The 26,184-nt window shown below is 39.1% G+C and overlaps 1 protein-coding gene across 1 annotated transcript in view; it reads right to left on the bottom strand.

Moving 5' to 3' along the window:
• Positions 1-2,510: 2,510 nt before the first annotated feature.
• The window catches only part of KLF15 (KLF transcription factor 15), a 26,879-nt gene continuing 3,205 nt past the window's right edge, over positions 2,511-26,184 (bottom strand). Inside the window, exons 2-3 of the mRNA XM_083352918.1 lie at positions 18,440-19,537; positions 2,511-6,004 (exon numbers count right to left, since the gene is read on the bottom strand). Of these exons, the coding sequence (XP_083209044.1) occupies positions 5,836-6,004; positions 18,440-19,482 (1,212 nt within the window). The 5' untranslated portion in view covers positions 19,483-19,537 and the 3' untranslated portion in view covers positions 2,511-5,835. The remainder of the gene's footprint in view (positions 6,005-18,439; positions 19,538-26,184) is intronic.

Below are 26,184 nucleotides of genomic sequence, written 5' to 3'. Positions count from 1 at the left end.
GTACATTTTATAGGGAGAATATATTTATGTGTTCCAATTATGTGGCTCTGGGCATCTCACTTGCTTAAAATAACAATAAACAAAATTCAAATAAAACAACAAAAACAAATTAGCATAGTCATTGGCTGTTACTATTGTTTCTATCCAATTGTTTTTACCCATCTTAACTGATCTGGCAGGAAGCACATTGTCCAGGTACTGTCAGCCAGGCAGTGTGGGACTGGCAAAGTCCAAAGGGAGAGATTTTTCTGCCACAGTGCCCACCTTTGGTGCATCACTCCCACTGAAATTACACAGATACAATAAGTGGAGTGTTAACTCTTGCACCAACACAAAGAAAGCTTTATCTCTTCTGTTCTTTTTTCACTTAGTCCAGGGGTCTTCAAACTTGGCCCTTTTATGACTTGTAAACTTCAACTCCCAGAATTCCTCAGCCAGCTATGGCTTAGTCCAATGCGCTTATAGTGAAGCGAAAATTAAAATGGTGATAGATAAGGAATACTAGAGAAGCTTCTTTTTCACATTGCTGCTTTAGGACCACCACAGATGAAAAAAGAATGCATTATGTCGCTGGTAACCCATTCAGAATTCAGGACTGCAGGGAGAAAAGTAACTCACTTAAGAGGAGTTGTCTGAGTTACTTCTCTGGGTTAAGGGGTTTATTTGCCTAACACGCTACTCTCCATGACCCATTTAAGCAGGTCATGTAAACAAGACCAATGAATAATGGGAGTGACTCTCAGGCTTCCATGTGGTTCAGCAATTTTTAAAAATTTTCTTTCAGAACCACTACAGATTTACAAGCACCCTCCAGCCCAAGCCTTTATTAAGATTTTTGCAGTCTGATGTGGGATTGAAATCAACTTGGCTTTTTTCATAAGAACACCTTAACATTAGATATCAACATTAGAAATGAATTTCATTAACCAGTTGTTAGTATTAATAGTGGTTCTGGTAGTAACAATGTTGCTTTTAATCTACCAATAATTGACATTCTCTGGAGAGATTATAAAATCACCAAATCAGAAAAATAATCAAACATACATGTAGGAAGTATGCATCATATATTCACAGGAAATACAGTATGTAATACAGGAAATATGAAAAATGCAAAAAGGCTTTTATCCCAGTATGGTGTGGGTGCTTAATATTAAAAACTATCAAAATATTGTTGGAAAAATATTAATGAATTAATGCACCAAAAGGCCATTTGTGTGGGTTCCAGGGATGTGTTCCCGTTTCTATGTGGAGAATCACAATTAAGAAGGCCTTTTCCGTTGTAGGCACATGACACATCTCATTAGCTGAAGCAACCAGAGAAGGCCTCCATATGAAAGATCCAGGCAGATAGTTTTGAAATAATTCTGGGAGTTGAAGTCCATAAGTCATAAAAGGGCCAGGTTTGAAGACCCCTGACTTAGTCCAATGCACTTTCACTCAGAAGTGAAAATTCTGACACAAAGCTATGTAGTTTTAGAAATCAAAATCAACACCTTAATTTTGTTGATTTATATTCCACCTTTATGATGTTTATAAATACCCTAATGCTCCTTCAATGCTCCTTTAGGCTCAGAAAGTAGCTAACAAATTGACCAAATTGGCATGTGATCAACTTTAAGCAAATTGTATAGCTTTACTTATTTTATTCAATTTCTATGGCCACCCATCTCAAACAAATGACCAAATGCAACCCACAGAGCAGAGATGTTACACATGTCAAAGATTTACTACTCATGCAGTTGCATTCTACATCAGATGAAAGCTTCCAAATTCTCTTCATGGGCAGACCCATAGAAAGTGCATTGTAGTAATCCAGATGAGAGGGCATGAATGCACGAGTGGCTATGGAGGTGGCCATGGAGGTTCCTCAAATTGTGCACTGGATCTATTTGGGATAGTGCCATTCCATCCAGGACTAGAGGGGAAACCTTGTCACTTGAAAGCCCAAATGCCCAAAGCTGTTCAGTCTTGCTAGGGTTGAGATGAAGCCCAGTGCATCCCATCCAGGCTCCTATAGCCCCCAGGCATGGGGACACAGCTAATCACTCATTTCCCATCCCCACCCAAAAAATGGACTAATGGAACTTCCCAATCTTCAAGGTTTCCTGGATTCTTGAAAGAGTATTGCTTATTATAAGGCTTTTAGAAATCTTTAATATGCAAAAAGGTTGGTAAGAACATTTGGTAATGAGCAGAAATTATTTTGTGGGGAAAAAGAACTATGAATCTCAGTAAGGATTAAGTAATCAATATGATCATGGAAATAACATTTAGGGATAGTTTCTCATTAAAGTCTCAAGCAAGCATAAATGAAATTAGAAAGGGAAATAAAAACTCATTATATTAAAGTCATTTATATTATAAGTTCAGTTTAGTCTTGGATGTGCCAAGCATAGTACACAAGTGTTGCCAATTACTTAAATTATTACCACCCATAGCAACTGCTGATGTCTTAGGATTTTCCAATTTATGAGTGGAAAACAAAAACTAATGTAACATTATTTGTAAAATTTCAAATTTCTTTTTATTGTCAAAGTAAATATATTTTATGAAGAACAAAAGAAAAATATACATAATTGTAACTTATGTACACTGGCTTTAAAGATATTATTTTGACTCTAATTTACATCGTCTTTTGTGTTTTTAAAAGATATTTTATATAGATATGCAATATGTACAATTTATTTACATACATTCATAGGATGTGAGATAAAAACCAGTCAATAGGAGAGATTCACATACAGTATACAAATTTCCAGAGGACAAAAGGAATGCATTCCTAGCGTAAAGAACTGGAACTATTGCTCTTAAATGACAACATGGTCTCTGTTTTGACCTACTCCACCCAGAAGTGCAGTTGTTAAATTCCCATTTGGTTAACATAAAAAATAGGGACGGTGCTAAAAATCCATTGCTACGGAGCCCCTCTGAAAGCAGCAGAACTGAACTGCTCACAGCTAATCTTGTCCCATTGCCTTCAATGAGATTCAACCATGGCTAAGGTTGCTTAGATTTGCTATCAACATGACAGCTATGATTGTACAACACATTTAGCTATGTGATTGAATTGACCCATTGGGGGCTCTGAATTATCATCTAAGCTAAAATGGAACAAAAAGCTGCATTAAAAATAATCCAAATTAAAATGTTGCACAAATACCACAAGGTCCTTAACTGATTTGTTATGCATGTTGTGTGATCATAGCCTATTCTTTAAAAATATCCAACAACCCTATTTACTACATTCTTGTTCTCTAGAAACATCCTAAAATCAGTAGAGTACAAAAAGAAAAAAAATGGTGAAAGGAAATGTTGCCTAATATGATATTTTTTTCCTGCTTCATCAAATTATCTATCTGCGGTGTATATTCCCTTTAAAAAAATTAAAGGCCCTTAAGACAGCTACCATGCTAGTTGGCTGGAACATCCAATGCTCCAGTTGCATTGCTCTCTGAGTAGTGGCCCATATGGTCACCCAGCATTTTAGTACCACTTACTGCTGAAATCTCTCAAAAGTGCTTTCATAAAACATTCACTAAGTCTGAAGTCCTTCCTCCTCAGCCACTAGGAATATGGATTGTGTTCAGTACTGTAAACAAGGGCAAATTGGCTCAGCAGGTTTTTCACCCTTAGTCTGGGAAGATGCTATAAGCTAAGGCAAAAAGATTGGCACAGTTAGAAACTAAGGGTAACATTCCAGAAGAAGTCACATAGATAGTTTTGCAGGAATGGTACTTAATTAAGGCTGCCCACATACTGAAAGTCAATGGCACAGCAAGAAATTGGCACAGGATTTCATGCAGCTATCACATTTGCCCAGAGCAAAATCACGGGGGGGGGGGGGACACTATCCCGCTGAAGGATCTGTTGAAGACTAATGAGAAGCATCATTCTTGGAAAAGAGAGGCATGACCCCTTTCTGCTAGTCAATAAAGCAACAGAGGTGGCCACCCTTCCAGGACCGGGAGCACCTTTGTCATTTTGAACCATATTATAGTTAGAAAATGGTCATCGTGCAGGAAGGTTTGCCTTTTTCATACAGTGGCTGTCAAAAGAGGAGATGGCCAATCACCAAACACCCATTTAACAATACTCAAACTGGGGAAATAGCTTTCCACTACCACTATCTTCAAGCCTCCTGAATATTCTCCGTCTCCTCAGCTCATCCAAAGCTTTTGGGTTTTTTTCAGATTATGAGGCATTCTTGCCTATGGCTTCCCATGTTGGGGGTTGTAAATTTTAAAAAAAAATTATCAAGTTGAGTAGAGAGTCTGGAGCAATGGCCATCACATTCCCTACTTCTAATAGTAGCACCGTAGCTGTGTTATAGCTTGAACTCGATAGAAAAACTTCATTCATTTCCTCCACAGTACTAGTCAGCCAAATACACATGCACACATGCAAACACACACACCTACCAAATCATTGGCCTGCCTTGGCTTCTATAGGAACAGATTGTCCATGGTTGGATTTTGGCACTATGACATATAGTGCAGGATTGATGTGCTCTACTAGTAAAGAACCAGAAGAAAATTCCTAGATAAATGATTTAATACATTGAATAGATAAATATTTGGCCTTCTTAACTGCTGTGGTTGACAATTCTATTTATCTTTGGTATAAGTCTTTAATTATACAAGCTTAACTGTTTAAGACCTTGGGAAAAATATTATCGGATTCTAATTTCTAAATATGAGAGAATTGCTTTAGCTTGGTCTTCCCCAACCTGACTGCAAGACAAATCCACTTATTCATTTGTCCAAGTTAAAGAAAGACAATTTTAGCCCCTTTCATGTATCCAGTCCAGAGATTATGAATCTGAACCGTGCAAAAAAGGAGAACTGGGCAACAGGATACTTCTCTGACATTTACCATAGTTTTAATATTACCTAAAGAAGGCCTGTGCCTAAACTGTGGGGCAACCCATGCAAAACCATTATCTCTGGACTGAATGATGAAAGATTGTATTTTGGAAATAGAGGCGATTGGGTGAAAGGGCACCGTTGCCTTATCCTAATTTATTTATCTCCTCCAGCCATGTGAGATGTAACAGGCATTTTCAAACATACTAATCTTTACATGGCCCTAAGGACAAAGGAGAGTGAACTCTGTCAGTTCCAGTGAAGCATTTTCTCAAAAGGGAGAGCTGGCAGCACCTGATAGATATGGTGTGCACACATTCTGGAAAAATCTAGTGTTTATTCAGACTAGAATGATCATTCCATACACAGGTTTATTGCTTAATCAAAGACTTGCCTATTGGCAATCCTTTCTATACGCACACATATTCAGTCACACATGTACACATATTGCTGACGTGTTTCTTCTGTTCAGTATCTTTTGAGAGCACCTAGCTAGTGAACCCAACAACATTGGGTCAACAAAAATGAACTCATGGAAATGAAGTGGATTTCTTTTCCATTTCAAAAGGAAATTGCTCTTTCCAAACTGGACAAATAGGCCAACTTAATAATATTATTAATGCATTTTTTTTTAAAAAAATACCTCATGATGAATAGCCCTGTACATGAGCAAAAGCGCTCAGGAATGCCAGAACTGTAATTAACTAGCAGCAAGTTGCCCATATATTATCATGATGTTGGAGCTCAACTGACTTAAAATGAAACACTGTAATTTTCAAAAAGAAGCAGCAGCGCCAGCAACAAAAAGAATTAAGGGGGGGAAAGCAAAGTTGGTGAATGATGGAAAGAAGAGGCACACGTGATGTCCTAATGGCAGCGGTTAAATGAAGAGAAATAAATTATCACAAGAAAGGAACAAATGCTGCTTGTGGCAGTTCTTAGAGGCATGGTGGGACGGACTGAACCGGATACATCAATTGACTGAGCGCACTGAGCGACTGCTTCGTGGAAATCGATGGACTTTGACATGCTTGGACAGGTGGTCACTTCGTGCAAACTTCTTCTCACACACAGGGCACTGATAGGGCTTCACTCCAGAGTGGGAACGTCGATGTCGAGAAAGTTCATCTGATCGTGAGAACCTGGAAGCAAATAAGAAAAGATGATTGGTGTGATGCCTTCACCTTTAGGTGGTCATCAATGTACAGTATATAAAAACAGAACCGAGAATATTAAACGTGAAGATCAATCTTTCAAAGAAAGTACTCCTGAAAATACTTTTTCTTTTTATGGCCCTGCAATCCCTTGTATCGGGATGGAGTCAGGGTAACTGAATGGAGCTGAGTAATTTACCGGCTGGATGCCCTTCCTGACACCTATGTGGAGTTCGCAGCAGATATTTCCTCTTTGCAGTCTGATAGAGAAATATCTACTGCTGCCTAGGATTGAACTTTCAGCCTCCTGAGTGTGAGGCGAGTATCTTCACCTCTAGACATCACCCCACTCTGCTGAAGAATACTTCAATAATCAGGCCAAATGGATTAGTATTTTTATCCATTAGGACACTTTTGGAAAATACCCAGGGGGACAATTGCCCCAAGGTCCACATATGGAAAGAAAGTCATCCAAACAATGGTTCAGTATCTGAAACACTTTCATTTCAAAGTGAGTTATTTCAGAATCTTGGATAATCTCCACCCTCCTATTTACTGGCCATGGCTTTCAATATACATACATATACTGTATACACATTAAAAGAAAGAGACAGAATGACAATGATGCTATGAAAAATAACTGGGCAGAGGCAAGTCTCAAACAAATATTATGCAACTCACACCATAATAAACCCGTTATTCATACAGTGTAGACTATAAAGCAGTGATTGTCCACAAGCTTTTTAGTATCCATTTGCTCCCACCTCCCCAAACATTAGCAGGCCAATCTATTTTATGGCAATATGGTTAAGGATTCCCTGTCAGTTATATCTGATGCTCATTTTCGTTTCTGGGCCAAGGAAGCCACATTGTCTGAAGACATTTTGCATGATCATGGGATTAGGATGTCTATATGCCAAAGGCACATGCAACGGTGTTACCTTCCCACCAAAGTGGTACCTATTAATCTATTCACATTTACATGCTTTCAAACTGCTACTGGTAGGTGGGCAGGAACCCAGACTGTCAACTTTCAAGCTGAAGAGAATTTTTTTTTAAAACCACATTTTTGCTAAGAAAAAAATCTAAGGCCTTTTTTTTTTCTTCCATCCCCTCCAAAGAGATGGTTTGAATTTTACATTGTCTATCCCAAAGATGCTTCTTCATGAGACAACTGGACTTTCTTTTTTCTCTTTGAATACATTTTGCTTCTCATCCAAGAAGCAAAATGTCTTCAGAGAGAAAAACGAAAGTCCAGTTGCCTCGTTAAAAAGCACCTTTGGGACAACCATGACCTGGATGACTAAGAATCTCCATAGACAATTTTCAATTTCCTGGGATAAAATAATTGCTGCTGTCATTTGCAACAAATTTGAGGTAAAGAAGGAAATTTTCCCTGCTCCAAGAATGGGTTTTTCCCCACAGAAATTGCATAAATGTTTACAAAGTATCACTTGCATACAGAGTTAAAATGAAAACACATTTGGAAAAATCTAAGAACTCATGAAACACATTTGGATTTAGACACCCTTTGAATAGTAGAATCTCACAGTTCGTGTCAGCCAGAACAGTGATGAATACTGGCACAGATTAGAATCTTTAAAATTAAGATTCTTCTGTCAGCTGTTCCTCTAGGACAGGGGTCGGCAACCTCGGCTCTTTTATGACTCGTGGACTTCAACTCCCAGAATTCCTGAGCCAGCATAGCTGGCTCAGGAATTCTGGGAGTTGAAGTCCACGAGTCATAAAAGAGCCGAGGTTGCCGACCCCTGCTCTAGGACAAGGGTAGGGAACCTCGGCTCTTTTATGACTCATGGACTTCAACTCCCAGAATTCCTGAGTCAGCATAGCTGACTCAGGAATTCTGGGAGTTGAAGTTCATGAGTCATAAAAGAGCCGAGGTTGCCTACCCCTGCTCTAGGAAATAAATGAAATTAGAGGTATTTCTGAGCCAAAAATTTTATTGATCCCAATAATTTCCCCCTTCTGTCACATTAAAAGTGGGAAATTTTGGAAGTGTTTGGGGAACCATGTCCAAAGAACTGAGAGGCCACATGTAAGGACCCTGAGGTCTCAAGTGGTGCGACTTTGTTTTAAGAGGATAAAGTTAGTTTTTCTTCAAGAAAAAGATTGAACCTCCCTTCGCAACCTAGAAGAGAACTTGACTTTCCAAACCAAAACACTACCAATAATTATGTGACATTTTTGTTTATTTCTTTTTGTATTTTATCTGTTCTTTAGGGAATTAAAAAAAATTACCCCTGCTAAACAGAGTTCTTGTCTATAATTTCTCTGATATTTATTAAGCATGTTTGAACAAAATATTTCTTAATGCTTGTAGTTTGATTTTAGGAGCAAAAGCTCTTGGAGGAGGGAGGAAGAAGGTTCAGGGTATGTGCTAACTGGCCCATGGAAAGAAACATGAGTTAATATGATAAAAATATATTTTGTATCATAGCTAAGCCTTCAGTTGATCAGGTAACAACATTGCTATGCTGGCATTCAGTTTGCTTGAAAAGATCAGTTTACTGTAACTACAGAAATAAATTTGCAGCTCGTTATGTGTTTGCAGTGCGTACCCATCCAAACATTAAATATAAGATAAAGGTAAAAGCCTTCAGATTATTATATAATGCTTCTGAGGACGGAAATGGACAATATGTTTTATAAACTGATTTTTTCCCCATTTTGGTTTGATTGGGTATTAATATGCAATCATTATACTGTATTTCATTTGTGGAATCTTATAGGGACCCCAAATATTATCATCTTCCATTTTTAACCCTCCCATGTTTCCTAGCTGCTTCTTTGGTCCTTTTCTTCATAGGAAATATATACGTTGAGGATAAAAAGGCAGCTTTGTTGCACAAGATTTGAACAGTAGCAGCAGGAACATCCCAAGCAAAGGATTTTAGTGCTATTAAATACAGTATGCTAATTAAGATTATTTTGAAATTTGCCTTGATTCTTTTCTCAGAAGATGCTGGAGTCATTTTTCTAAGAATAGGGAAGGAATAAATAATCAATTTCATATCTATGAATCAATCTAAAAAGGGTTTTGTACATCTCTTGGGTCAATTTAATGAAAAGAAGGACGAGGGGTGATATGATAGCAACCTTCCAATCTCTCAGGGGCTGCCCCAAAGAAGAGGGAGTCAAGCTATTCTGCAAAGCACCTAAAGGCAGGACAAGAAGCAACGGATGGAAACTAATCAAGGAGAGAAACAACCTAGAACTAAGAAGAAATTTCCTGACAGTTAGAACAATTGATCAGCGAAACAACCTGCCTCCAGAAGTTGTGAATACTGCAACACCGGAAGTTTTTAAGAAGAGATTGGACAATCATTTGTCTGAAATGGTACAGGTGTTGTGCCTGAGCAGGGGGCTGGACTAGAAAACCTCCAAGGTCCCTTCTAACTGGTTATTCTGTTAATTCCAAGGCATTTGACTGATCTGTAGAGTCAATTATTTCTCCTAATGATATTCAGTTAGCAGAGCTGCATTAGAGAAAATAATCTGAAGTCTAAACTAGATATAAAGAGTATTACTCCAGAAAGAGTCTTTAGCGTGGGTCTTGTGGACTTCAACTCCCAGAATTCCTCAGCTAGGCATGCGGGCTGAGGAATTCTGGGAGTTGAAGTCCACAAGTCATAAAAGGCTCAAGTTTGAAGACCCTTGGTCTTTAGTATTAATCATTATTTTAGTTGCTACTGGCAGATTTAACTACCAGAAAGTCCACTGAAGTAACCAGTTCTCCAAGAAACACAATTTAATAATAACTGAAGGAGCACAATGATTAACATTCCTTACAGATATCTTCATAGGGCAATAGTAACAAATAATTGAAGAACAAGATCCCATGCTGGATCTGGATCTCCCAGAATAATTTTTGAAGGTGTTCTAAATTTTTAGGATTTTTAATTCAACTTTCCTATGAAATTGAACAGGAATCTCATAGACATATCTAATCTTTTGAAGGAATCACTGATATGTTTGAAGTTCTAAGGACTGTTGCATCTATAAATTTGCAAGCACTGAGTCCTCAAACAAGGAAGTAAGATTAGTGAAGACTTCGCAGCTAACAACAACAACAATTTCATAGGTGAAATATGATTCATGGAACTGAGTTTAAGGATATGAATGCAACAGATTCCAAGCAGAATTTTTGAAAACAGAATTCATATATTGTTAATTCTATCACTTTCAGTACTTCTACCAATCTTCTACCCATTTACTTATCTCTTGCATTTTATATTTGCCTAATGCTTTTTTTGTGGCAATAACATACAGCTCAGCTAGATCCTTTAAAAAAAGTTATATGGGGAAAGAAATCAAAGGAAATTGTTTCTATGGAAAAGAGTTTTTTTTTTCTTATAACAACTTTTTAAGCATCTCATAATGGTACAATGATTATAAAAAATATCAATGCAATTATAAATTAATCAGGGCTAGCAAAAGAGTTAGCTTACACAACTGCTTTGCCCAGGAGAATAATTGTAACTATGACATACAACACTTTACTACCTTGTAAGCTTTCCCAATCTAGGACTCTGGCTGGGCTAGAGTGCATATCCAAATGGAGGGAACTGTGTTACATTTTGTCAGAGCAATTTTATCTATTCAGTTCAGGGTTGTCTCTTCCAGTCCCCAGTCCCCTAATCCAGAGGTCTCCAACCCAGGGTCCATGGACCGGCACCAGGCCATAGCATGCCAAAAACTGGGCCACGCAAACAAGCGAAGCCCCATCCATGGGATACAGGCAGCATACAAAACCACGCCCCCTCCGGTCCGTGGAAAAACCTCTCCCCACAAAACTGGTCCCTAGTGCCTAAAAGGTTGGCGGCCTCTGCCCTAATCCTTTCACTTGGAGAAATGACTCCAGAACGCAGGACATTTTCACATTGAGAGGTTGCAATACTGTATACAGTTAGGAGGCAATGTGCTACCTGAGTGTATATATTGCGTTACAAGACAGATTTCTACAATCTCAGGAACAGGGCTGGTGTTGCTGCTGCTGGCAGAGGCAAAATACTGAAAGCAAAAAGAGGCCCTGCTCACACAACAGAAGACTGGGAAAAGGTGGAAGAAAGTAGTAGATCACCTCACAGACTTTTATCAGATTTCCTGATGTTTCCTGAATATTGTCTCTTTCCAATGGGATTAGCCCACCTCACTCGCATTAGCAGAAGAGGCCTTTTCTGGACCTTGTAGGCCAAGGAATTTCACCTAGCAGGATCAAAGAGAACAGTCTTCTATGTCATGTCCTCCCGCCCACGAGAATGTCTTACCACCACAGGTGAGATCCATCCCCACCCCTCTGGCCTCCAGAAAGGGCCTTAACACATGGCTCTGCCAGTTGGCTTGGGCCCATGATGGAGCCCGCTATGCTAGAAGTGGTCAATTGACTGAAAAACAAAAGTCCACCATCACTATCCTTCACCCATACGACCCGTGTCCTTGATTTTCATCTTTTATTTGTTGTCAAATGTAATTTTAATGCTTTTATATCTATGATTTTATACTATTATAAGCCACCCCAAGTCGCTGGAGACAGTGAAACGGATAGCCTATAAATTTAATAAATAAATAAATAAATAAATAAATAAATAAATAAATAAATAAATAAATAAATAAATAAATAAATAAATAAATATTAAACATCCAGGTTCTTTGAGTTGCTGAGCAAGTATTCTGATCAGGAGTGGAACTGCTAAGAAAAGGGAAGCCACACACACAAACACTCAAGCACAACAACCCTTCCATTCCCTAACAAAGCTGCTGCCAGGTGCCTTGCCTGGCTCAAGATTTAAATGAGAAAAGCTAGGCTGTTCAGAACAGTCGAGACAAAGGGCCCTTTGTACTTTTGTACTTTTCAGAGTGTTTCTTGTTCTAGCACCAATGAGATGTTGAGGAAGAACTCTGAGCTCTAAAGCACATCAGGAAATGGGACTATCAGACTCCTACCTATCTGTTTCAGATTTCTTCCATTCTTCTGTTCAGCTCTATGTTACCCTGGGCTTGTTCAACAGGGGTAAGAAAGAAAGAGGGCTGATATTAAGCCCAGAGAGTGGTGACAAGAACAGCTTTATTTTTTCCTATGGAGCAAAGAGGGTAAGGCACAAACAGAACTGGAGGTAGTACAGTCCAAATTGATTTCAGAAGCAGGAACATGTAATACAGTCACCCATGCTGGCTAGGGAATTTGGGGAGTTGGAAGTCCACATATCTTAAACTTGCTATGGTTGGGAAGTACTGAACTTATCTCTTCCATCTACCCATTTGCTCCTTAGCTGTATTTTCACCTCATACCTCTGAAAAAATGGGTACGAAGCTAGAGGAGGCTCAGTGCCAGGCTGAAGTAAGCTAACATCTACCAAGCTGTCATTCAATCCTTTTCTCTAGAACTTATATTGCAGTTTGGTTAAGCGCTCACTTGATGCTGGAACCCATGGACTACTGATTCTGGAAAAGACAATGAATTACTTCATTTAAGAAACCTTGGGACAGGGAATATGAATTTAATTCTGGTGCAGTATCCTTATAGAAGGGCTGTAGCTCTGATCGTGAGCAATTAAAATACCCCAGCACAAGTTTACGAAGACTATATGGGGGGAGGGGCATTTGTAATCTCAGGAATATGGCCAATCAGTGCAGACTAGGACAGGGGTCTTCAAACCTGGCTCTTTTATGACTTGTGGACTTCAACTCCCACAATTCCTCAGCCAGGCACACTGGCTGAGGAATTCTGGGCGTTGAAGTCCACAAGTCATAAAAGGGCCAAGTTTGAAGACCCCTGGACTAGGATATCATAACTTGGCATGTTTTAGTTATGTTTGATTACAACATGCCCAACCACATGGAAAGAGAACCAGGTTGTGCAACGCTGCTGTAGACAACGCTGAACTCTAATGGATACAAGTAGCCCTCGTCTTATGACCACAATTGAGCCCAAACTTTCTGTTGCTAAGCAAGACAGTTGTTAAGTGAACTTTGTCCCATTTTACGAACTCCCTTGCCACAGTTGCTAAGTGAATCACTGCAGTTGTTAAGTGTTGTGTTAAGTGTTAAGTGGATCCGGCAGCTGAGTCTGAGGAATCAGTTGAGGAGGAGGGGCCTGGAGTGACATTAGAATCTGAGGAAGGCTCTGAGGACCTCCAAGACTTACAGTCGGACGAGGAGCCTGGCCCCTCTACTCGTACTCAGGCTGAGACACAGCTGTGCTGGGAGCCTGAGTTGGACAGCGATGAAGAACAGTTGGGACAAATCCAGGATGTACGAATGCGCAGGAAAAAGAAGCAAGTAGGACAGAGGAATGCAATGGGGTGGCTCCAAAGGCAAAGGAGAAGGCATTAGGAAGCCACGTCTTGGCTGAATTATAAAAGGGAAGGTGTGGGAGGTACTGGTTGCTAAAGGCAACCGTTCGTGTTGAGGATCAAGTTTCTGTGGATTGTGTTTGTTTGCCTTGGACATTGACTCCTGTCAGTGAGAATAAAAGGGATTGTTTTTTTCTTGCGGTTCCTGCCTGTTTCTTGGAAGAGGGGTTTCTCCTTGTGAGCATAACAAGGACTCACGTAGGCTGGGACAGAACATAAAGTTAGTAATATATTTGTTAAATGAATCTGGCTTCCCCGTTGACTTTGTTTGTCAGAAGATTGCCAAAAGTGATCACATGACCTCAGGACACTGGAACCATCATAAATATGAGTTTGCATCTGAATTTTGATCATGTGGCAATGGGGGATGCTGCCATGGTCATTTTAAGTGTGAAAAATGGTTATGAGTTTTCAGTGCTATTGTAACTTTGATCGATCACTAAACGAACTGTTGTAGGTCAAGTACTACCTGTACTGATAATTAATAAGAGAAAGAAATTACCAGTGAAACCACACAATTAAAAAAAAAACAAGCTGCTATATTTGTGTATGTATTTGATTTTCAAACAAGAAAAATAAAGCACAGGTTTTTCATTCTTATTAGCAGTTCTGTTTGTTTTTAAAGATACACACTTTGAGTCAATAGCCAGCTTCTATACAGCACAGAGCTCTGCTCTGGACTTTCCCTTTTTTTCTGAACTCCAGATCATTGCCCTTGGCGCCCACAGTTACTATCCCCAACCAGAAACGCTAATGCTTCTATACTGAAACCAGTAGTGGTTTATGGACCTCTGGTATTATATTCTTGTGCAACATTTTTCAAGCTTCCCAGTAATCTTAAGTGCATTTACTTCGGGGAAAAAATGTCTACTCAACCTGACATAAAGAAGAAAGAAAAGGAGAAAAATATCAGAAGCATTTAAGAAAATCTGGGGAAAAAACCAGAGGCTTCAGATATACAGTATTTGTTCCAGTCTCGTGAGGTCTCACTCTCTCTTCGAACTCCAAAGAAGTAAACGTAACCTGCTGATAAAAGAAAGCTGTGTAATTCTAAGCTCAGCTGGCTCAGTCAATTTGAGAATCTGACTTTGATGTTCAAGAAGAACATTCAGTGATGTTGGGAAAGCAGAGATCAGTCCCCAAAGAGAGGAACATTTGAAGGAAAAAAATGCGCCAACTCCCCTTCCTTTGTACAGCAACAAATTCTAGTGGCAAACATATGGATTGGAATCAGAATAACACCCAAATTCAGGGGGGATTAGATGGGAGGCATTCAACTTTCTTGAGTGCATTTGTCCAGCCAGAAGGAAAAACCTGGAGAAACATCTAAGATTAGCTTGTTGCCAATGACAGCTTTACTCTGCATATCACCTAATCCAGTTGGCCCCCAATCTTTTGGGCGCTGGGACCAATTCTGTGGAGAGAGGTTTTTTTGTAGACCAGGGTGGGGGGTGGGGTAGGGGGAGCATGGTTTTGCACGTTGCCTGCATCCCACGCATGCATGGATGGGGCTTCGTTCGTTTGCACGGCCCCATTTCTCGCTCACTGCAGACCAGTCCCGGTCCTTGGCCCAGGGGCTGAGGTTCCTTGACTTCATCCTTAATTTAAAAGCAATTCTTAAATCATCTGATTGATTTGTGTATTTAGCTGACTGCATAAGTGGCTAGTCTACTAGCAGCGCAGAAAAATATTCACAGAAGATTGAGATTCAGCTTCCAAGATGGCTAGTTACAAAGTTTCCAGTACTCATAAGTTGAACCACTAAATGTAATGGGAAGAAGGAATAGCCTTGAGGAAAGAAGGAAGAGCTGCAGCCAAGACAATGGTCAGATAAAAGAACTCTGAGTCTGGGCCAGAACTGTAATTGTGAGAAAGCATCTGGGACAAGGCTCTTTGTTGTTCTCACAAAAATAAAGGGAGGGGGGGAAAGCCCACTCAGATTTCAAAGATTCTGTGGCATGCATGACTTTGGTTTCCTAATTTGGTCTATCTTCCATCATACCAATGATGCATTTGAGCTATATTTGCTGAAACAAGAGGGGCAGAGGTGTGCTTAGTTAATACCGGGAAGTGATACAAAAGAGTAAAGTAAAGCATGGAATATGTAGTTTGCAAAGGAATATGAAGCAATGATATTACTAAGTTCCTAGCATTGAGATTCAGTTTCTTTTCTTCTGTTTTTTTTAGGTCAGCACACCTTGTGACATATCTAGTCCACAAGCCATTCTAAATGTTCCCTTCCCCTTTGTTTTTGAAGAGGGATCACTGATTTGGTTGATCCAGGGCACTATTTATGAATTCTGGTTAGCCAGTCTATATTTGCCCAACGGCAAGTACCCATGAATGCAAATATAAAGCAGAATTCAGAGCTCAGAGTAGTAACTTGTTTTGGGAGGGAGTTGCACTTAAAATGGGAGGAGGGTAATGAGGACCACATTGTGGTAAGATGAAAAATGAGCCAAGTCTTGATTTTTGAGGGGAGGGGAGAATGAGGGTTGAAGGGAGTGGCTGCTGTTTAAATTGTTAAGCCTATTTCAGGACTCACATATAATTTTCCACCTTTCCCATTTCAAAATGGTGGGACACTAGAGCACAATCTTCTGACCATTTTGGTGAACAAGTCATTGAGGGCCAGGCAGAAAGGCCTCAGGGTTACAATCAGCCTTGAGATTTCAGTTTGCCGAACACTGCACTAAACCAATATTCTAGCGCACATCCAAAATACCTGGAAAAGGGCCATATTAGTAAATATTCAACTGCCATATTCTGAGAGTCAGAGAAACAGCCTATCATGTCTACTAAAACGTTATTAAATATTTTGCACATCCTGCTGACAAAAAAAATTGAAAGCCAAAAAAAAAAGGCCTGGGGAAATTCATATGTCCAAATGTTCTTTAGGGTGTCCTTAAATTAGTCCCCAACCTCCAAGCTGGGGGTAGAAGGGCACTTGTGCCCCATGGCAAATGGATATTTTTGGCATAAGGAATGAAAACAAAGTGAAACACCCAACTGATAATTCTCAGCAGCTTTGACAAGGCAACCTCATGTACTCTTGTTTCTGGAAACTTAGATTACATCCGTCTGTCTGTCTGTCTGTCTGTCTGTCTGTCTGTCTATCTATCTATCTATCTATCTATCTATCTATGTAATTTGTATCCTGTCTTTATTATTTTTACAAATTATTATTTTTACAAATAACTCAAGGCAGCAAACATACTTAATACTCCTTCCTCCTATTTTCCCCACAACAACAATCATGTGAGGTGGGTTGGGCTGAGAGAGAGTGACTGACCCAAGATCACCCAGATGGCTTTCATGGCTAAAGTAGAACTTGAATTCACGGTCTCCGGGCTTCCAGCCTAGTCCTCAACCAGATCGCTCAGCCATCTAAGATGCAGGAGGGCTCTGTCTCTGCGTGGATATGCAATGGGCAATGGTTGCCCAGGAAGGTACAAGGTGATATTCCAGAATAACCCAGGCTTAGTAAATCAAACCTAGCTAATGCTGCCAAGGATATCCATACCCCTTAAGTAGACCTGGTAGGATGCAGCTCCACTGGCGATGCTGCAAAGTTATTTCTATTGTTATTCTCTGCATCTTCTTTCTCTTTAAGCAATTTGCCAGGAAGATATTAGTAATATCTTTTGCATAATGGAAAATAAATATTGCAATTGTTTATATAAAACCCTGTCATTAATAGACACCAATCCATTACTACCACTCCCCCCCAAAAAAAAAGAATCAGAAGAGAGAAACTTTATACAATGCAAGGCAGGAATTCATATCAGTAATTTTGATTATTTTTTTCACATTTCAAAATTCAAGAAATTAAGTCTTAGGTTTATCTGGCATCATGCTTTTACAAGTGACCAATCCTGAATATTTGGACTAAAAATCCTACTATTTTTTAACTATTGGCAGTGACAACTGGGGGTCAAAGAAGTTTAAATTCTCTTTATCTACAGATTTGGGAGTTATTTTAACTAACCTTTCCTTATCTTGAAAAAATAAGGATTAATTTGAATCAATCTCTATGTATGCAAACATATATTTATAAACTCACACACATACACATTAATAAATAATCTATCTGAATCTACTAGAAGATTACACTTGTGGCTACCATAGTAGAAAATATTTGGCATTTACCTCTTAAATTTTTAAGAGGTAAATATTTTCAGAGACCAGATTTCAAACAGAATACAACTGGAAAGGACCTTGGAGGTCTTCTAGTCCACCCCCCTGCTCAAGAAGGAGACCCTATACTATTTCAGACAGGTGACTGTCCAGTCTTTTCTTAAAAACCTCCAGTGATGAAGCACCCACAACTTCTGAAGACAAGATGTTCCACTGAATAATTGTCCTCACTTTTAGGAAGTTTCTCCTTATCTGAGAAAGTATAACTGCAAGATCTGAGAAAGTGTAACTGCGTTTGTGTTGTGTTAATTTCTGAAGGAAATTAAGCTATTTACATAACAGAGATATCCTTTGATCTGAGTGTTAAAAGGGATTTTGAAAACACAATTAACAGTTTATGAATTGTAATGGGAGAAATATAGGAAGCTGACTTACATACTTCTGAATTGGTGTGTTTTGGATATCCCTAGTCTTGTCTTTTGAGTTGATGATACTAGATACAGGAGATAGAAACATGCTCTTTTGCTAGTATAAATGACTCCCAGCAGTTGCTATCAGACCTCTTAAGTGGAGTAGACAAGAATGAGCCTTGGAATTTCTGAATGCAAAGTGTGTCCTTTCCTACTGAGCTATACGGGGTATCTAAGGTTTACTAAAATACAGTTTGCAAAAAAGCAAACTGTGATTGAGTCAGTGGCATTCAAACAGCAGCACTTGCTCTGTCAAGTCTGACTTATCTTTTATAAATGGGATACCACTGACTATTTTTTATAAAGGCTAATGTCCTGTTATCTAAACACAGTTGTTTCTGGAAAGTTACCAAATTTTAAGGGAACATGCTCCAATTACTTTGTTCATTAGGTGCACAGTAGAATTTATGAATCAGATTCAGCCACCAAATGACAGTACTAACCTCCATCCACAGCCAGGCCAAGTACATGCAAAGGGTTTTTCCCCTGTGTGCCTTCTTAGATGGGCTTTCAAATGGCTGCTTTTAGTGTACATCTTGGTACATCCAGGAAAAGTACATTTGTGCATTTTAATGAGTTCTGCTGCAGGATTCTTTTGAAACTTCTGACCCATGATGACCCCAGTTTGACCCTGCATTGTACCTCCTGGACCAATAGGTTTTGCAGCTATCGGAACTGGAGCTATGCGGACAAATTTGGAAGATGAGTTCAAGTTGGATGATTGAACAAGTTGTGGCACCAATGCAAAAGTTTGCCCTTGGATGTTGACCAAGAGCTGTGCAACTTTAATGTTTTCTTGCACTGGTCCTTGTGAACTAGGGCTCACATCTGATGTTTGCTTAACTTGAACTTGTTGGATCTGGAGCATGACTGGTATCCCTCCATCGAGGGACATTGCTCCGTTAGACGTATGGCTGCCTTCCATTGCACCATTTGACTCTTCATTTTTACTGTCTTTTAAAGTAACACTTGGTACCATCTGGTCTTTTTGCTGTATGGAAGCTACAGTAATTTGGCTGCAAGCTCTCATATCTTTGGTCTCACTCTTAGGTCCTTCTTTGAGATCTGCCTCCATGTTTTCTTCCAGAAATTCCTCTATCTCCTCAAGGGTGGGCTGGAATGGTCCAGAATCTTCCATCTCCACCGTGAACTCAGGCATTCTAAAATTCTCCTCCTTCACAATGGGCTGAAGTCTCCTTTTATCCCACCAAGAAGCATGGCCATTCCCCAAAGATGCCTGGGACAACAGGTAGTCCAAGATACTGTCCTGATTCTCAGCATTTGATGAACTCCCATAGCTGGAGCCTAGAACCTGGGAATCTGGGCTTGAACAAGAACAAAAACTTGAGGAATCGCTATCATCTTCAGACACTGGCGAAGGCAGCATTTGGTATGACCTCCCAATGGCTGTCATGTCCCCAAAGTATCCAATTGAGGACCTGGTGGATGAGAAAGTTTCATCCGCAGGAAGCAAGTGATCCACCATTCCTGAATAATCTCTTTATGTGTGTTTCACCAGCATGTACCAAATGAATGAAAACCTGAATGTGGGAAACACAAACATTGACAGTCAGAAGCCAGAATTAATTGTTCCATCTGAATACGCTGAAACCCTATAGCTCGATTTAGAATACTTGCTGAGCGCAGCACATGTTGCTACTTGTTTCAGTCTAGTTTGTATCACCCAAGAGAATTTCTTGACTGCCTGAAAGCTTTCTCCAAGATTGCACCACACTCTTACAAAAGAATTATCTCCCCAAACCATTTCCTAACTATACATTCACGACTGTAGATTTATAACAGCTCTCTTTTCAACTGTTTGCTGGTAAAAAGATAAGAGTTCTCTATTTGTAGTCATTAATCCTACAAATAAAATTAAAGAATACGCAGAGGGGGGGGAAGGAATACTGAGTTTTCTCCCATCCCTGAATTTCTTTATAAAATAGAGCATTTATCCCTAGGAAGCAGTTTTTCTATTGGCTGCACTATTTATTCTTTCACATATGCAAATATAGGCTAATTACTGTAAAGAAAGGTTCAGAATAGCAGAAGCTAAAAATATTGGCTGGTCTTCAACAGCAAATATATCATGGCAATTTTCCTTCCCTAGATTAATGAATCAAGCTTTCGGCATTAATATCTTCAGTGCTGGTCCTTATAAGGTTTTGAACCAAGCAGGATTCTCAGTTACCATATTTCTAGAGGTGGAATACATTTTTTGCCCTGCCAGCTCCCCCCTCCAATAAATAAGTAAAGATTATGGACAAAAAAAATTACATTCATTTTTTTTTCTCCCCTGCAACACTCGTCCAGACTATACTGTTAATTGGTGCTGCCTCAATGCCTGCGTGAGTGAATATTTATCAGTTGCAAATGCTGCCTTAGAATGATCAAAACCACATTCTATTTCTAAATTTGGTTTAGAATTAGTCCTTCACTCCAGTTTTGGATTTCAAAGCCTTGCGACCAATCCAGCAAGCTGAGTGCTGCCATCCATCAATTCATTCAACTTCAGAAGGAAGGTATTCCACCTCTACAAAGCCCAGCATTCAAGGGGGGGGAAATCACTCGCAGATATCCATTCTATTCATCAAAGCAGAACTCAAACAGGCATGTATTACATTCAGATGGAAACAGAAGCTGAAAATGTCTGCAACCAACCCTTGCCCATGTTTTCGTCCTAGTCAGCTTGGCTGGTTGGAAAAAAAAAAGACTTTACGAACATACTGAAGAATATACATGTTTTTATGGAAGCTATGATGGTTGTAGAGGCAAGTTATTGGGTCTGCATTTGCAAGGCTTGCAGAGAGGGAGAGAGAAAGAGAGAAAGAGAGAGAGAGAGAGAGAGGAGTTAGAGAAGTTTGTAATAAAAAGCCTGTAGTCTACCCTAAAAGAAAAAAAACAAACATGAATTTTTGCATTATTTTTAACATAATCTTCTGCTGTTGCTGCTATGACCACTTTGCCACAATGTTGTCCAAAAAAACGAACATCATATTCACACAATTGATACACTTTATTCTGTATACTTAACTTCCCCATCTTTGTGTCATCTCACTTGAAGGAAATAAAATCACACATACAAGATAAATGGGAAATTTAGCAGGAGGTAGTTTTCACTTAAGGGACGCGGTGGCTCAGTGGGTTAGGGCGCTGAGCTTGTCGATCAGATGGTCGGCAGTTTGACAGGTCGAATCCCGAGTGCCGTGTAACAGAGTGAGCAGTTTTCACTTACTCCATCAGGATCCATCTGTTAACATCCCACATGACATCTAAAAGATTACAAGCACTTTTCTCCGAGATAGTTTTTTTTTAATGATCCGGAGTCGGGATAGTTAGTTGGGGGGGACACTAATTGGCCTCCCGTTGCACACTTTAATAGCAATAGCACTTAGACTTATATACTGCTTCACAGTGTTTTACAGCCTTCTCTGAGCAGTTTACAATGTCAGCATATTATCTCCAACAATCTGGGTCCTCATTTTACCGATCTTGGAAGGAGAGAAGGCTGAGTTCACCTTGAGCCAATCAGGATTGAACTCCTGACATTGGGCAGAATCAGCCTGCAATACTGCATTCTAACCACTGGGCCACCGTGGCTCTATATTTGTGCTCTTTAAGCACAAATGCCAGGCTTCTCTTTTGGTTAAGAGACAACCTTTATGAAATGCTCACATATATAAAAAAGCAGGAAGTTCAAACAAAGATTAGAGCCCATGTTGTGTGACTATCCTAGAAAAAGTTTGAATAGCAAAATGAATTCCTCACAACGTTGATTTGAATGTTTAGAGCCAAAGCAAACCAGTTACACTGACAGAAAATAATTCAAAATGTTCTCCTTGGTTCCACAAACATTATCTCACAATCCTAGATGTGTCTCACTTAGACAGAAGTCTTTTGGGATTCGTTCCCAGTATATGTATATTGGATAGCAGCTTTAATCCATTTACTCACTAAACTTAATTAAGTTAAGCTTTAGTTAAATCACTACTAGAGAAAATGTTCTATCTACATGTTTGGAACTAGAAAAATATTTGTATATTCGTTCAGGCTGTTTGATACTGGTACATTGGCATTCCCACAATACTGCACCTGGTAATAATCAATTTGAATGCTTTTTTAAAAATCTACAATTAAATTTATATTTAATCAAATAATTCATTCTTTGACATGCAGATGACTAGGTAGCCAAGTATTGTGTCAGTTTATAAACTGGTGCTTTAATTCACCCAGGAAAGAAAAGCCATGTCTACTAAGACAATGTGAACAAGCCCACAAATTGGACATACCAATATCCTTCTCCCTCTGGAAAATTTGATTTGTGCAAAATGCAACACAACAAAAAACAAAAGAATTGCAAATGACAGAACTGGAAGGCATTCCCATTTGGTTTTGGTTTTATGCTCCATTGTTCTTCTGTCCATTTCTGGTCTGTTCAAGATGAAACTAAGTCCTTCCAATACTTTGGGAACACTGGCTATTCCAGAAACATGATGGTTAGCCAAATGATTCAGAACTTGAGAAGAGACCTGTGGTCTGTTCTTAATTAAAGTTATTTAAGGGAATTCAAAGAGACCGAACTCAAGTCATACCAGAATTCAAGTCATACCAGAATCCATTTCTACTCTACTCACAAAGAGCCCAGCAAATTGCTTTGCTCTCTCTTTTAGAAAAGGTAGAACTATTTTACCTGGGAAATGAGGAGGGGGAGTTCAGCATTTCTATTTCTGCTTTTTTTGCAGCTGCAGTTTGGTGGACTGAAAATGTTTGTAATATCCTGATGTTTTTAAACCGTGCTTTTAAAATTATGTAATTATTATTTTGGAGGTAAATTCTTTCCTATCATTCAAGTGGTATGTTACACAGAGTAGCCAAAATACAGTTTAAATAATCAAACAGAATATATACTCTAAAATATAATGCAGTAGAATATATTGGATGTCTTCCTTTTTTATATTAACATTATTTCCCTTTCTGCAGGGGACACAATATTTATAAACAAATAGGTAACTATTATACAGCATCACCAGTTTGGCCTAGTTCCAAGGCTGCAATTGGACCTAGGATTAAGCAGCACATTCACATCCAAGGTAAAAAGTACAATTCAGCCTCTTCATGGAGCAGATCTGATGTCATGAAAAGACAACAAATGGTTTATTAGCAATGAGAATGATAATTACATTGTCACTATCAAGGAAGGATGGGCTGCTGGTGGGATTTTAGTCTTCTGAGTCTTACTTAGTCTTACTCTTCAATCATTAGGTAGTAATGTGTAGCTCTACCCAAGGGAATAAATTAACTTGGGTCCTTGGGATAACTTAGGTTTTGTGGACATATGAGGTGAAACATATTATAACATATTTTTCAGCTTATCCATTGACTGGGCTATACCAGAATTTGTTGTGACAAACCTGGAATAGGACAAGCCAAACCAAAATCCCCAAATGTTTAGGGAATGTATAACTGGGCAATATTTTCCCAACTTTAATCTCCTGAGTTCCCAATATTTAAATAGGAGCATCTCTTCTTGATGTTTTACTGTCGTTATTCTACCCAGAGCTAGATACTCTTACAGCATTATTCTCTCCATGTCTAAATGGATGGATTGAACTAGTACAGGGGTGTCAAACTTGCAATGTCACGTGACGTGTCATGATGTATCACAACTTTTTTTCCATTGCCGGCAATGGGGTGGGTGCGGTTTCACCATGACCCATCCGGCCCACGGGCCGGCAGTTTGACACCCCTGAACTAGAAGGCTAAAAGCAAGGTTAAAAGATTGTGACTTTAAGCCCTCCATTTTGTATTGTGATCACTGGATCTGCTGTTGGAAACAATGGTGCATCCAAGCTGCCATGAAACTAATGAAGAGATGTAGCATTGGCGAAAAGAAGCATCTATGCCAGTAAAAGATGCAGAGCTCAGTAGAAGAGTAGAGAAAGCAAAGAAGATAGAAAGTTTCTTTGTAAATTTTAAAACTTCCTCAACTGGGTGCCTCCAGATGTTTTGGCTTCATCTTCTTACATTGGTTGGCATGCTCAGCACATCTGGAAAAAATCCTAGCTGGAGAAGGAGTTTCCTTCTCTCAGTTGGATGCTACCATTTAAAATAGAAACAAAAATGATAGCAAAGTTCAGCGTTTCTGAAGAGTGTGATATTAGCAAGATATATGAGAGGGCAGTTGGAATACTAGCCGAGTCTCTGAATCAAAAGTATGCTTTCTAATTAAAGCTCAGCTATTCTTCGTCTTTCATTTATCATATCAATGGAGCCCACAGAACTATCTCACTCTAAAAATATGAACATAGAGTAAAGATTAGAAGAAGGATGCAAGGCCTTAAGCCTCTTCTCTTTTTCATCAGAGCAATCATTCAGTGGAGGTTCAATTCCGGATACTGCAGGAATGCAAATGCAATTTGTATGTAAACAGTTAAAAAGTAAATAGATGACTTCGTGTATCATGGAAGTAGGCTTACTAAAAATAGAAAAATGAGTAGACAAATTTTAAGGCATGTAAATGCTGGAAGAAAAGCTGTGAATAATGTGTGATCTGTTGCAAAGCACAAATATTGAAAAAAAGGAAGATGGTTGTGGATAAGAGGGTACTCCTGCTTAGTTTGAAGGGGGAAGTTGGAATTTGGAATGTCAGGAGAAAATTAAAAGTAATCTGACAATGAAAATGGGATAGCAAACAAGTGTGTACAGTAAATCAAGAAGACATAGGGTCAAGAATGAATGGATAAGTGAACACCAGAAATCAATGATCAGTATTAAAGAAGTATGTTGAGGTTGTTTGTCATATAAGGAAAATGAGCAAAGAGCAATTGAAAAATATGAAGAAAAAACAGACGGAGAGAAAGAGGGAGACCAAGTAAATTGTGGTTGTATGGAGCTGAAAATATCTTCAGAAACAGTGAGGTGAGGAGACCAAAGACAAAAGGCAATATACAAAGTGCTACATAGATACAGAAACCGGAGTGGTTTCCATGGAGAGAAACATAAGAGATAGCCCATGTTGTTGGTGTAAAATAGATTTAGCTGTTTGTTTTTCTGTTTCTTATCTATGGTTTCAGTATTTGTCTTATTTCTTATTCGTTTGTTGCACTTTGCATGATATTTACTAGAAAAAGGAATACAATGACTACGTTTATATGCATGTATGTAATCCCTTTCTTACTAAAGTGAGCAAATTTCTTCTTTGACTTGAAAATTCTCCAAACCTAATAAGAAATAATATTACAATCCTAGGCACAGGGGAGAATCGGTATTTTCATTTACTGAAATCTGGTCTCTCACTAATTGAAACTGGTTCTGGTTTCATAGAGAGTAGATTCCTATCTGCTGCCACTGAAAAGAAGCCATGACTAAGGAAAAACTCATTTCCCTACTCATAAAAGTCCCAAAGTTTCTGCTGGGCTGTCATATGTTGCTTTCTTACCAAGCTTAGGAAGACAAACGTTACTCTCAGTGGTGGGATTCAGCCAGTTCACACCACTTTGACAGAACCAGCAGCTAATTGTTTTTTAATTATTATTTTTTTTTTTTTTGCCCAGGCCCAGACTGGACTTCTGGAAGTGGCACCCACACAGAGAACCAGTTGTTCACATATTTGAATCCCACCACTGGTTACTCTGTTCCAAAGAACAGTTGTCAGTTTAGGTCAGCAACTAAATATTAAAAGGACAGGAATTGTATTGCCGCATTTTGGACTCGACATTCAGAGAAGAATGTAGAAAGCTATGCAAAAAACTGATCTGCTTGTCATTCTAGGAGGAGCTAAGAGCGTTACAAGGGAATGCTATGTCACTGCAAGCATCATCAGCTTATTTGGTGTTTTTTTAAGCAGCTGTGGATATGCTGACAACTGCATTCTAGAGCTGCCAACATCTCTTTTCCCTTTGATGCAAAACAATCTCATAAATCTCTACTTTCCTGACAGGACCAATTGCCCAGATATAATTGTGTAGATACTTGTTTACATTTGGTATAACCCAGAGCGATGCAGAACGTATGTACTTTCTACGTTGGTGTTTGCCCAAATTCACTGGAATGCTGTGGCTCAAAAATTCCAAGAAACTCAGAACATAACATACCATTGCCACTGTAGGGAAAACACTAATCCAGAAGCTACTGTGTTCGGGCAGTCAGTGTTGGACTTGTTTGGATTGGAGAAATTTGAGCTCTAGAC

Source organism: Vipera ursinii, assembly GCF_947247035.1.
Source record: "Vipera ursinii genome assembly, chromosome: 2".
Lineage (NCBI taxonomy): Eukaryota > Metazoa > Chordata > Lepidosauria > Squamata > Viperidae > Vipera > Vipera ursinii.
Note: the sequence above shows the minus strand (reverse complement) of the source record. Positions and strands in the feature narration are given on the sequence as shown.